Source organism: Leptonychotes weddellii, chromosome 14 (genome assembly GCF_054177405.1).
Source record: "Leptonychotes weddellii isolate Sample4059 chromosome 14, ASM5417740v2, whole genome shotgun sequence".
NCBI classification, from domain to species: Eukaryota; Metazoa; Chordata; class Mammalia; order Carnivora; family Phocidae; genus Leptonychotes; species Leptonychotes weddellii.
This window is the reverse complement of record NC_138382.1, coordinates 76,172,024-76,185,415: the sequence shown is the minus strand read 5'-3', so window position 1 is coordinate 76,185,415 and position 13,392 is coordinate 76,172,024. Positions and strand designations below refer to the sequence as shown.

Sequence of the window (13,392 nt, the reverse complement as noted above, 5' to 3'; positions counted from 1 at the left end):
CAAGCCCACGAATCGCTGCACGGTGCTCGCTCACTCAACAGCGCCAAAGAATGTCTTCACAAAGACTATCACTTCCTGTTTATAGCTCAGGATCTGGTGAGCTTCCGAAATACCTCGCAGGGGCCCAGGGAAAGGAGGATCTGAGGTGAAGGCTTTAAAGGCAACTAGAAAAGATTCCGGAAAAGGCTGAAGACCCTGATTTGTCTCCCTAAGGCACACATGTTCTGGTCCATGCTCAGTCATCACTACCAACGACTGAAGGCACATCTAGCAGCTGGGCTACGTGATGTCCACATTTCCTCTGTTTCCCACCAAGGTGCACTGCTCATCAGTACGAACCTGTTCCTCCACACATCCCTCCTCAAAGACACACTCCCCGAAGAGTGCTCCAGTGGGGCCACCAGAGATTGGTGTGATGACAACCATCACCCACGTCATCCTCCCCGGGGCAAACAAGGTCCCCTTTGAGCTTTACGAACCACTCAAAATGAGGACACTGATAACACTGCTGAGCCAGTCCGTGGGCGCCCGAGAAGCCTCGCTACCACACTGAGGCAGGAATCCATTCCTCCTGGCCCATCCAAGGCCACACCCGACTAGACAAGCTGCACAATCAGGATCGGAATCAGTTCAACTCAACACCCACAAACCTACATCCTTAGCCCAAAGCTAGCACACCTCTCCGGCAGCTTTCCAAGCCCTCCTGGGCCTCCTCCCTCGCTGGGAGGGTCCCAGGGTGGACAACGCTGGTCTTGGGAGAGGCCACAGCGGACTGCTCTGAATGAAAACACCAGTGTTCAGTGGAACTGCACTGGGTGAGTGCACACAGCACCAACACTTCCTTACCGACACCAGACAACACGGCCAATACGCTACCAACAGCAGTTTTATTCATTTACGGGAGAAATCACTCGGAAAAACACAAACTGGCCAGGGCTGGTCTTCTAGGGCTGTAAGTTTTCAGGTGCAGCTCCTGACGTCCCTGCCAGTGACAGGGATACGGGAGGGCAGATTTCTGTCGGATGCTTTCATCGAAGGGGGAGGGGACATCCAGTGAGCAGTCCAATCTGTTTACCTGCTGCTGCTGGCGCTGGAACCTGGGAGGAAGTGACTTCTGGTACTTGCTGAACTCCTGTGCAGGGGACCCAGCCTCCCTGGCCCCCTCCTCACTGCTGCCGCTCTGGACCACAGCTGGAGGAGCCGAGGGGGCTTCTTCCGAAAACGTGTTGGGGGCTCCCTGGGCAGAGAACTCAGGAGAGCCTAGAGGACAAATAACCAGAAAAACGGCTGCAGTGAGCTCACAAAAGCTGGGTCGGCCAAACACTGACAGCAGATGCTCTTTCTTGTTGGCACGGACACCCCACTGCCGGCCTCCTCACAGCCCCGAGTCCTGGCACTGCGCTAACTGCCCCGCATGCATGTGCTCACAGACCCCCTGTGACGCCATCCCTTTGGAGGCGAGAAAGCTAAGGGTCGAGAGGGCAGGTGACCTGCCAGAGGTCACAGAGTCCGCGATGAGGCTGGGATTCGGTTCCAGGCAAGAGAGGTTTTACTGAGAAGGACTCCAGCAAACCGGAGAACAGCCACCAGCTCGGCAACAGCCCACATCCATCATCCGAGCAGCAGGAGTCAACACATCCAAAGGCTGTGCGAGTCACCGCGCCTCTCCTCGCCCGCTTCCTCATCGATAAAGGGAAGAGAACAGTTTCCTTCTTTCTTGCCCCCGTCCTAGCTTTCCATTCTTCTTTTTTTTTTTTGGTCCCTAGCTTTAATGACATATAATTAACATCTGCACTCTTAATTCTACTGCAGGGGACAATCAAACCCCAATGCAAAGCCTCAGGGACCTGGCGGTGCTTCCCAGGGGAACGCCACAGAAGCGCAGGGCAGGTGCACACGCAGCACCCAGACCTGCCCCCGAGGACCCGTCTCAACTGACCCATGCTCACACCAAACCACCTGCTTCCTGGACTCTCCAGCTCAGTGAGTCCTGAGGCTGGGCACACGCTGCACCCAGACTTCCAGGCAAGGAAATGGACAGAACAGTCGGCAGTTTCTCAGAATTCCCTGGACAGAAGGGGCTGAGGACCAGCAGATCAGGGATAAGACCCACCTGAGCACCTACCATCAGCCCCTTCTCTCCTAAAAAGAGTTGTTTTTAGTTGATTTAAGAATATCGGGGCACCTGGGTGGCTCAGTCAGTTGGGCATCTGCCTTCGGCTAGGGTCATGATCTCGGGGTCCTGGGATCGAGTCCCTCATCAGGCTCCCTGCTAAAGTTTAGAGCCTGCTTCTCCCTCTCCCTCTGCCCCTCTGCCCTGCTTCTGCGCTCTCTCTCAACTAATAAAATCTTTTAAAAAAAGTACATCACAAAGAACAAAGCTGGTCGTACTCTTTTCAAAGTGCTCCAAGAACCCCTTTCCGCCACGCAATCTATTCCTTGCAGAATTAATGCCAGGAAGAATGCACTCGAACGAGCAGGCAGGCTTCTCTCAATGTCACAAAGGTACGTTTTTTGTGATTTTCTTAAATGAACCACAAGGACCCTGTGCTTGAATTAAAGCCCTCCAGCACCCGCATATTCGGGTGGGCAGTGGCAGGAACGAGAACAGTGATGAGGACAATGAGGACAAAGTTGGTAACACGCATGCTCTTCGCCAAGTGCTTTCTGTACTTTCTTTCCCGTGGCCCCTCAGCGTGTGGGCAGGTACAGGCTACTTCCATCCCGTTTTAACAATGAGGAAACAAGCTCCAGGGAGCGAAGTGTGTAGCTGCAACAGGAGGTGAACCCAGGCCAGAACTCAACAGCCAGTGCTTCCCCGCGTCCCCTTGCTGCGGCCGCAGGTTGCACTAGGAAGCCAGGGAGACGCAGAGTACTGGCAACAGCCCAGGGTGTCCGCTTCACGGGACCAGGGCCCAGCGCTTACCCTTGCGCACAGCAGGGCCATTCTCCTGTGGGGGCAGCTTCTCGGTGCCTGGAGATCGGGGCACTTCCTTCTCTGCCTGCTTCTGGGCCTCTCCCGCCTTCTGAGCCTGCTTGCACTTCTGGTCCAGCTGCTTGAGCTTGGCAGCACAGGCAGCCAGCCTCTCTTCCCGGGCTCGGCGCTCCTCCTCCTCCCGGCGCTTTCGGGCTCGCTCCACGGCTTCGGACATCTCTGACTGCACAAACTTCTGCCGTGGGGGTGGCTTGTCCTCTTTCTCCTCCATAGACTGCTGCCGGAACATGCTGCCCAGCGAGGATTTCTGCCCAGAGAATAAAGTCGGATGAAACAATGGGCCCCATGCCTGGGACACGGTCCACCCCACCATGAGATCAGTTCTCCTTCCCGAGACCCCTGAACACCTTTAAGAGGCAGCAGTCACGTGCCGAGTGGACCTGGGTTTCAATCCTGCTTGGCCCTTTACTAATCTGCAGTGAGGTCTGGGCAAGTGCCAACGTTCTCTACCTTAGCTCCCCCTGTGCAAGCTGGGGATAAAGGAGGCCCTAGGGACAGGAGATGTGCAATGAAGGATGTGCAAGGTGCTCTGCACCGTGACCGACACGGGAAACAGTGCCTGGATGCTCTCACCACGGCTAATGCACACACAAGATTAGGGCCTCCACGGCTAGCGGACAGGAGCAGAGACCCACACATTCATCATTTGAGTCGCAAAACGGCTCTCCTCTTTCTCCCGTGAAAATACAGAAACCTCTGGGTGTAAAGGGGTGCAAGAAACTAAAATTCACAATCAGACATATGGTTTCAAAGTGACTCTTCATATAAAGACATCTCTTTGGGCCACTTCATCCACTTCTGAGTCTCTCACTGGTTCCCAGTTACCGGGCAACCAGTGGGACGCCCTCTCAACCCTGGGAAGGTTGCTCCCCGATCTGCAGGGAGCGGAGCTGCAGACAGAACACAGCACAGATGATGGGCAAGTGTAACTGAGCGCCAGTCACCAAAACTCCCATGAGGAATGACCATCAAAAAACAGAGCTTCCCAGGGCGCCTGGGTGGCGTCTGCCTTCGGCTCAGGTCATGATCCCAGGGTCCTGGGATCGAGTCCCGCATCGGGCTCCCTGCTCAGCAGGAAGCCTGCTTCTCCCTCTCCCACTCCCCCTGCTTGTGTTCCCTCTCTCGTTGTGTCTCTGTCAAACAAATAAATAAAATCTTAAAAAAAAAACCACAGAGCTTCCCATGCCGGATGCTAGTGACAGATGCACACAAGGGTCCCCAGTCCTCAAACATCAAAAACAAGATCTCTGCCTTTTCTGGTGTGCTCATGAGCCCTTGACAAAAGAGCCATGTGACACATTTATTGCAGTCAAGGACTTTTCTCCTGCAAGTTAACTTCTCGTGATCCAGAGACAATAATGACAGAGAAGATTAGAAACTTCGAACTCGGAAGCATTTAAACGCACTTTCAGATGATGAGACTGGGGCCGAGGTGCGCACTTTCCTTTCACGTTGCCTGGGACCAGGCCTGCCCGTGCTCTGGAACGCCGTGCACGGTGGCAGCCCCCGGGCCTACATCATCATTTACCTCACCCCTCGGGGCTCCCAGAAATGAAAGAGCAGAATCAAAGGGCACGTGTGTAACTCCAGTAAGATGGCTGGGAGTGCCTTAACATTAGCTGCCATTTCATAGACCCCGTGCTCTGGAAAGCGTTTGAACTTTTCAGAAATCTGAATGCATAAAATTATAGAGATTTTTTTCTCTGTTGACTCAGTTAACTCACATTGTTGCTTATGAGCAGATCAAAGTGAAACCTTCCTGGAATACTGAGTAACCCCAATACAGGAATGGAATTTGGATTAACTGCAGGGTAATTTCCAAGAACAGCTCTGTCAATTTTGTTTCCCCTTTGTGTCCCCTATGCCTAACACAGGGCCTGGCACACAGTAGGTACTCAGTACAAAAGACTGAAAATAAAGGCATTTTTATTTTATGTGATGTAGAACCAGAGCCCCTTAAATGGCAAAGTGCATTAAAAATGGCAATTTTGTTACTGTGGTTGTTGTTTTGCTAAACATATTTGAATTAATACCTTTCCCTGAACTAACTCTGCGCCTCCTGGACAATCAGTCCCCAAGTCCCGAAGTGTGGCACAAGGCAGGCATCTGGCGCCGGGCAGTCATGGTGGCTAAGAGCAGGTGGTCAGAGCCCAGGCAGGGCGAGGAGGGGGTCCGTGTAGAGGTGTGGCTGGTGTGGGAGTTAGAGCCAACCCAGCTGGGTGAGGAGGCACATCACAAGGAGAGGCGGCCCAGCAGGGAGATTCAGGGCATCCACGTGGGGCAGGGAGGACGGGGCACTGACAGCTGAGGGAGCAAGCAGGGCATCTGTGCAAGGGAGAGAGCGTGGGGGGCAGAAACGGGAGACTGGTCACACACGGGGGGATGGATCAAGTGAGTGTGAATACCAGGGACAATGGGAACAGATGTCTCACTGCTGGAGAGAGGAGCTACAGATACACGGGGGGAATGAACCAAGTTGGATTGTGTGGAACCAAAGGTACCACTGTGAAGTCATGGCTCTCCACACAGACATGGAAATAATAAAGACACAAACATGTATCTATGTGTATCTGTATATACATACACACCTTTCCTCACCCAGTCCACCGAGCAGGCCCAGGAGGAGTGAGCACTCCCGATACCCACATATTGGTTTCTAAGTATCATAAGGGCTGATTCCAGACCAAGGCAAGGTAAGGACAAAATGACCTTGGAAAAGCTCGTCCTGGGGCGCCTGGCTGGCTCAGATGGTAGACTGACCATGTGACTCTTGATCTCAGGTCGTGAGTTCACGCCCCATGTTGGGTGTAGAGCTTACTTAGAAAAAAAAAAAATTGAAAGAAAAGAAAAGCTTGTCCTACCAGAAAACAAGGAAACTGCTCAATAATGGATGGGACACATAAGGACCGACGCCAGCCTGAAGAGGCTCCTGACTGCCAAATCAAAAATACTTGGAGCTTCAAAACAACGAGAGGAAGAGATTATAACTCACTATGTAAATAAGTAAACTAGAAGTTTAATGAGAAACAGGATAGTCATAATTTCAAAGTATCTCCCCACATATTTTTTATTACAAATGTGGAAGAGAGAAACTCCACAGTGTGAAATTCAGGGGACATTAAAATCTTAGTCGAGAGATCAGAGTGAAAGCTGCCAGAGCGCGCACAGAGTGGGCTCTCTGTCGCATGGTGGGATGCGAGGAGAGGAGTCAGTGTCATTTCTGAGATAGTCTAGCCAAAAATGCAAACCTTGGACCTAATCATGAGGAAACACCAGACAAACCCAACTTGAGGTGAATTCCACAAAATAAATGGCTTGCAATCCCCACAAGTGTCAAAGTCACGAGTGTGAAGGAAGGCTGAGGGGCTACTGCAGACTGCAGGCAGTCTGTGATTGGACTCCTCTGTACAAAGGACACTGATGGAACCAACTCCAGGTAGGAGTTGGATGGGGCTGAGGATCAGATGGCAGTGAGGTATCAACGCTAACTTCCTGATTTTGACTGTGGTTACCTACGAGGCAGAAAATTAATACCAAAGTTTTCTGCAGTGACAGGGCCTGACCAGGCTGGCAACTTACTCTACAAATGGTTCAGAGAAAAATATTCTTTGTGTTGTGCTTCCAACTTTTTGGTAAGTTTGTGACTGTTTCAAAATTTTAAAAGAAATTTTTTTAATGAAAAATCAAAAGAGAGAAATGTCCACCCAGGACTTTTCAGAAACCTAACCACGGAACTCAGTGAAGTACAAACGCATAGGCCAGACGACCAGACGACTGCTGTGCTGCGGTCTTGGAGCTCTGGTGAGAACGAATTTGAGAAGAACAGGTGTGTGCGCATGCGTGCATCTTCCCCAAGCTAGTCACAGGCACAGAACCCCTCCAGGGACCACGGTACCTGGTAGTCAGGGCCAGACGCCCAGCTGTGAAGTTTCCTGGAAAGTGGCTGAGGTTCTGGCACTTTCCGGACGACACGGGTCACACCCACTGCTTCGCCCCAGTCCTTTCCTTCCTCTTGGGAACGCTTGACATCGGCACTGTCCGCGGAGCTCATCGACAACTGTCGCTGCCGTCTGGGGTCCCAACTGCTCCTGGGACAGACCGCAGTGAGCGTGAGTTTTCCCATCAGCCCCAGCATGGTTTGGTCTTACCCGTCAGAGGGCCTCAGGAATCCCCAAGCCAGCTGTCCATACACCAATGTCCTTCCCTGGAACAGACCTAGCCCGCCGTGGGTGAGAGGACACGCCCAGAACACCAAAATCCAGCACCAACATTTACCACGTCACTCTTACACACAAAACTCCAGGTGGGACATTTCACATCCATTACTTGGTTTACAGGAAAATAAGTCCTTTCCCCCCATTTTAAAGGGTTGGTAACAGAGTTTCAGAGAGCTTGGGGAGCTGTCTTCCCAGGAAGAGCGAACAGATATGAACCTAGGATCCCAGATGAAGGTCCCTTCTCCTTAGACTATGGCTCCTTCCCTGTGTTTTGCATAAAGGAGGTGCTCAATCAATTCTCCTCAAAATAGCAAAAGACGACTCACTGAATGATGCATAATACAGAGAGCAAGAGGAGGAAGCCAAGCAGATGCAGCACGGAGAAGAAGAAGAGGGGTTCCAAACGGAGGCTGGAAGGGAATGGAGATCTGGACAGTGCTCACCTTTATGTGCTGCAGGGAAACAAAGGCACCAGGGTAAAAAAAATATGTGCATTTACCAAGCACTGCTTTTGTGCAAAAGAAGCGCCCAGCACACATCAAGGAGTCCAGAGAAAAGCAGGGGGTCAGGAGTGGCTCATATGTGTGTGTCTGCGTGTGTCCATGCACACAGGTGCAGGGAGGGCAAAGGGAAGATGAGGCTCTCACTTTGAGAGGCGCCAAGACCACGCAAGGCTCCTGACGCACCAGGAAAGACGACTAAGGCACAGTGTGGAGGAAGGATGTGAGCCGGCTAACCTCTGAATGGTCCAGAAAAGAAAGGATGTGGTCCCAGGGGCCCAGGGACAATGAACAGGAAGGGATGGAGTCCAGGAAAGTGTCGGGAACCCATCAGGGATGGGGAAACAAAAATGATTTAAGGAAGACCCGGGAGCTTGGAGGAGGAGACTCACAACTAACTCGGAGAACACGGAGAAAAGAGCAGGTTCAGGGAGGGGATGGCTTGGGGACTCTCAATCTGAGATGCCCTTGGTCAAAGCCAGCAGCGAAGCTGGGTCCAAACCCATGCTTAACCCTTTCAGTTGAATATTCCATTCACGTCAACTGAAAGAGATGAGGAACAGAGTGTCCTATTGCTCCATAAGTCTGTAAAACTGTATGTCTTTGCCTTTGATTTAAATTCTTGCTCACAATTCCTTCTGGGCTGAGTGTTCCAAGAACTGACCCATAGATATTTCCCAAGTGCATTCAAAGCTTCAGTTAAAATCAAACAGCAGTAAAATAAACTAGAGAAGCCTCAATTAGTTCACTGTTCGTGTACCAGAGAAAAAGTAGCTGAAGGTCACTACCCACCCCCTCTAGAAGGACTTTGAAGTAAATAACATGGAATAACAAAGAAAAAGACTTGCACGCTTGACTATGTAAACATTCAGTTATTGACAATAAAACTGACAAAAGGAAAAACATCAAAGCATTAATATTTAAATGATATAAAACACTAACCCCATTTTAAAGGTGATATAGTAAGTCTAATAAATAAATATACAAAGGAAATAGGCAATCCCACACAAAGGAAAGCATTCATATTTGCTGGTATTCAAAAATAAAATTAAATTAAATTGAAAAGCAAATTAAAGCAGCCATAAGTACTATTTAAAAAGTACTAGCCAGGGGCACCTGGGTGGCTCAGTTGGTTAAGCGTCTGCCTTCAGCTCAGGTCACGATCCCAGGGATCATGGGATTGAGGCCCAAGTCAGGCTCCCTGCTCAGCCAGGAGCCTGCTTCGCCTTCTCCCTCTGCCCTTCTCCTGCTTGTGTTCTCTCTCCTTCTCTCTCAAATAAATTAAAAAAATCTTAAAAAAAAAAAAAAAAAAAGTACTAGCCAGGGGAGCCTGGCTGGCTCAGTCAGTAGAGCGTGCGACTCTTGATCTCAGGGTCAGGAGTTCGAGCCCCACATTAGGGATGGCGTTTACTTTAAAAATAAATAAAAATAAAAAGTACTAGCCAATCAATCTACTGGCATTATGACAAAAACTAGAGGGACCAAACTACAATGGAGTTTTTTTTCAAAGGGCATTATAGGTAATATGAGTCCAAAAAAGACAGAAAAAGGATGAAATGGTCAAGTAAGTTCAGGAAATCTGGCATACCCCACTCAGTGCTTCTCCCACCTCTCCAAAGATCCCCGACACGCTTCAGCACGCATGTCCTAGGCTCTGGGCAACCGTGAAGTAAAGGAGTTAAGTTGAACCCTGGTGGTTTCCCAGCTGTGCCTGGCCAGAGAAACCCTGCTGGGCACCAGACCCACACGTAATCTGCGGAGCAGGAGGTGCAAACAACACTCGGGAAACACTGGCACACGGTTAAAACCACCAGGACTCAGCCAGCCCACCAGCCAACCGTGCCGGGATGCGCACCCTGGCTCCGGTCCCACACGCTGTCCCATCCGCAGAAGGGAAACCACATCTGCCCGTGTTGAGGCTGCCCATGACCAGGAAATGCACTTGGCACGGTGACCAGCACACGGCCGCACGGCCAAGCAGTGATGCGCGTGCACCCGCTTTGGTCAAGCCCCAGGGAGCGGCGCTCCGAGCAGGGATGGGGGATCCTTACCACTTCGGCCTGCCATCCTTCCCAACTTCTTCCTCCTCTTCATCATCACTGAACTTCAGTTTCTCGGAGTAGTCCACTTCCTCATGAAGGCCTACAACAGGAGGAGGGCCAAGGAGACCAAGAGAAGCCAAGTCTGAGCAGCGCTAAGAGCGCCACCCTGGGGACTTCCTCCAGTCAAGGGCTGCTGTCGGCCCAACGGAGGAGGAAGGGCAACCCGGCCAACCGCCACCACGACAAACACCGCAAATCAGGTGAGGGATGGCTTTGGCTTCGGGCGACAACAGAGCAACCCGGCCAGATTAACCCTTCCACAGATAACGGTTCTTAAATCTGGACAAAATATTTTACAAACATATTAGAAGGTACGGAAGAGTGAACAAAAAAGCAGGCAAAACGAGACGGGAGTCCAACCTGGCAACACAGAGGCTTGGCCAGTGGGATCTGTGAGCTACCCAGCGTGAGGGGCTCAGGGGGCAGAACGTGCCCATCAGCTGACAAGTCGGCACACAAAATGTGGGAGAGCCATACAGGGAAAGAGTATTTTGGCCATAAAAATGAATACGGACACACACCTCAACAAGATGAATCCTGAAAACATGCTCAGTGAGAGAAGCCAGAGAGAAAAGGCCACACGCTATACTGGGCTTCCGTTTACATGAAGTGTCCCGAAGAGGCAAAACCACAGAGACGGAAAGTAAATAGTGGTTGCCAGAGGATGCATGTGGGGGTGGGGGGTCACTGGGAGTGGCTGCTAATGGTACAGTGTGCTTCTTTTGTGGGTGATGGAAATGTTCTGGAACTGGACAGTGGAAATGGCTGCACAAACATGTGAATGTACTAAAACCCACTGAACTGTGGACTTTAAAAGGATGGATTTAATGGTATGTGAAATTTGTTTTATGAACTGTATCTTTTTAAAAAGAAAACAAAAAGTCCAATACAATTACAAAGCAAATTTGATGAAAAGGCAAGTGCAACTATACGCTGTCTAGATCATCAGTTTAAATACAAACACAAATGGGCTGAAAGGAAAAGGATTAAAGAAAAAAGACACAACATGAAAACATTAACACCAGAGCAATGATCTAACATGGGACAAAAGACGCCCCCCCACCAAGACAAGAAACATTTCTAGTGATAAAGGACATCTGAAAACAATACAAAGGATCAATATGTCGGTCATAAAAATTATAAATGTGCATATGCCTAATAACAGCTTAGAAACCAATGAAGCAGAAACCTGATAGAATTAAAGGGAGAAATAGATAAATCCACAGTCACAGTGGAGAATTCCACACCTCATTTTCAGTAAGAGAATTAGACAAAAATATAAATATGTAAGATCTGAAGGATAATATTAACCACCTTGATAGTGACTAAACTGATATTTACAGATGCTCAACAACTGTAGAATACACATTCTTTTCAAATACACTTGAATAGTCACCAAGACAGACTATGTCCTAGTCATAAAATAAGTCTCAGTGAGTTGAAAAGAACCAGAATCATACAGTGTATGCTCTTGGACTACAATGGAGTTAAATCAGAAATCCAGAAAGCCCTAATAATTAAAATGAACAGATAACAATCCAACAATGGAGAAAATTAAAGCCCCAGTTTAAACTGCCTTTTCTTAAGAGATAAAGATTAAAAAGAATAACTCCTTAGCAGAAGTGAATAAGAAAAAGAGAAAAAATACAAATTACCCAATTACTGGGAATGAAAGAGGGGCTATCACTACAGATCCTACAGACACCAAAAGGAAAAGGAATGAGATCAACAACTTTATACCAATAAATTCAACTCAAAAGAAATGAACAAATCCCTTGAAAAACACGACTTTTTAAATACTGACAAAAACAACAAAGGAAATCTGAGTAGCCCTCTAACTAATCAAAGAAATTAAATTTATTATCAAGAATGTCACCACAAAGAAAACTCCAGGGTTAAATTATTTCACTGGTGAATTTTATCAAACATTTAGGAGAGAAATAATATCAAACTTATAGAAACTCAAAAAGCAAAGAAGGAACATTTTCCAACTCCTCTTATGAGCCCAGCATAACCCAATACCAAAACCCAACAAAGATATTAAAAGAAAAGAAAATCAGAGACCAATATCTGCCATGGACATAGACACCAAGAACCTTCATAAAATATCAGCACACTGAATCTAGGCATACAACAAGGTGGAGCTTATTCTAGGAATGCAAGGTTGGTTTAGCATTAAAAATAAATAAACAAACAAGTATCAACCAATCAATCAATGCAGTCCTCCAGATTACCAAAATAAAGGGGAAAAATCTTTTGATCACAGACACAGGGAAAGTTATTAAACAAAATTCAATACCCATTCATGATTTAGAAAACAAAACACTCAGCAAACTAGAAATAGAAGGAAACCCCTTGATCTGATAAAAAACACCCAAAATCCTATAGCTGACATCAGATTTAACGGTGAAACACTAGACACTTTCTCCCCAAGATCAGGAACAAAGAACTTCAACACAGCACTGTACTGGAAGTACCACACTGCATTTAGGCAAGAAAAAGAAATAAAAAAGGCATATAATCTGAAAAGAAGACACAAAACTCTCCCTATTTATAAGCAACACTATGGTTTATGTAGAAAATTCTAAGCAATCAACAAAAACTAGTAAAACTAATCAGTGTAATTCAACGAAGTGCCTGGTACAGGTCCATACACAAAAATCAATGGTTTATGTAACACCAAACAAAAAAATGATTACATTTTAAAAATCAACACCATTTACAGCAGCGTCAAAAAACATAAACTACTTAGGAATAAACTTAACAAAAGATGTTGGAGACCTCCACACTGAAAACTGTGAAACACAGCTGAGAAAAGTCAGATTCACCAAGTTCCCGGGTGGAAGATTCAAAATTAAGGTATCATTTATCTAGAAATACATTCAACACAGTCCTAACCAAAATGCCTGTGAGCTTTTTGTAAATACTGACAGGCTGATTCTAAATTTATATGGGAATGAAAAGATCTTATAGTTGAATAATATTGAAAAAATAGTCAATCTTGAAAAGGAACAAGGCTGGAAAACTTACACGGCCTGAATTTAAGACTCACTATAAAGCTACAGTGTGGTATTGGCATAAGGATGAATAAATACATCAAGGAAACAAACAGGGTCCAGAAATAGACCCATACTTATCTGGTCAATTGATTTTTGGCAAAGGTGCCAAAGTAAAATTCAATAGGGAGAGGAAAGTCCTAACAACAAATGGTACAGAACCACTAGATATCCTTCTGGATTCAAGTGAGCCTGGACTCCTAGCTTACGCACAAAAATTAATTCAACAAAGACCACAGACCCAAAAACAAGAATTGAAACTATAGAAAATAGGAGAGTATCTTGGGGCGCCTGGGTGGCTCAGATGGTTAAGCATCTGCCTTCAGCTCAGGTCATGATCTCAGGGTCCTAGGATCGAGCCCCACATCAGACTCCTTGCTCAGCGGGAAGCCTGCTTCTCCCTCTCCCTCTACTGCTCCCCCTGCTTATACTCTCTCACTCTCTCTGTTGAATAAATAAATAAAATCTTTAAAAAAAAAAAGGGGGAGTATCTTTGCTGTCAAGGGGAGACAAAGATTTTTA

General features: G+C 47.7%; 1 protein-coding gene across 11 annotated transcripts in view; it reads right to left on the bottom strand.

Moving 5' to 3' along the window:
- Positions 1-13,392, bottom strand: part of PRRC2B (proline rich coiled-coil 2B) — an 88,557-nt gene that overhangs the window by 30,168 nt on the left and 44,997 nt on the right. For all 11 annotated transcript variants that reach the window (XM_081803792.1, XM_081803785.1, XM_081803790.1 and 8 more), the window contains exons 10-13: positions 9,764-9,854; positions 6,891-7,083; positions 2,927-3,242; positions 1,076-1,260 (exon numbers count right to left, since the gene is read on the bottom strand). In XM_081803792.1, the coding sequence (XP_081659918.1) occupies positions 1,076-1,260; positions 2,927-3,242; positions 6,891-7,083; positions 9,764-9,854 (785 nt within the window). The remainder of the gene's footprint in view (positions 1-1,075; positions 1,261-2,926; positions 3,243-6,890; positions 7,084-9,763; positions 9,855-13,392) is intronic.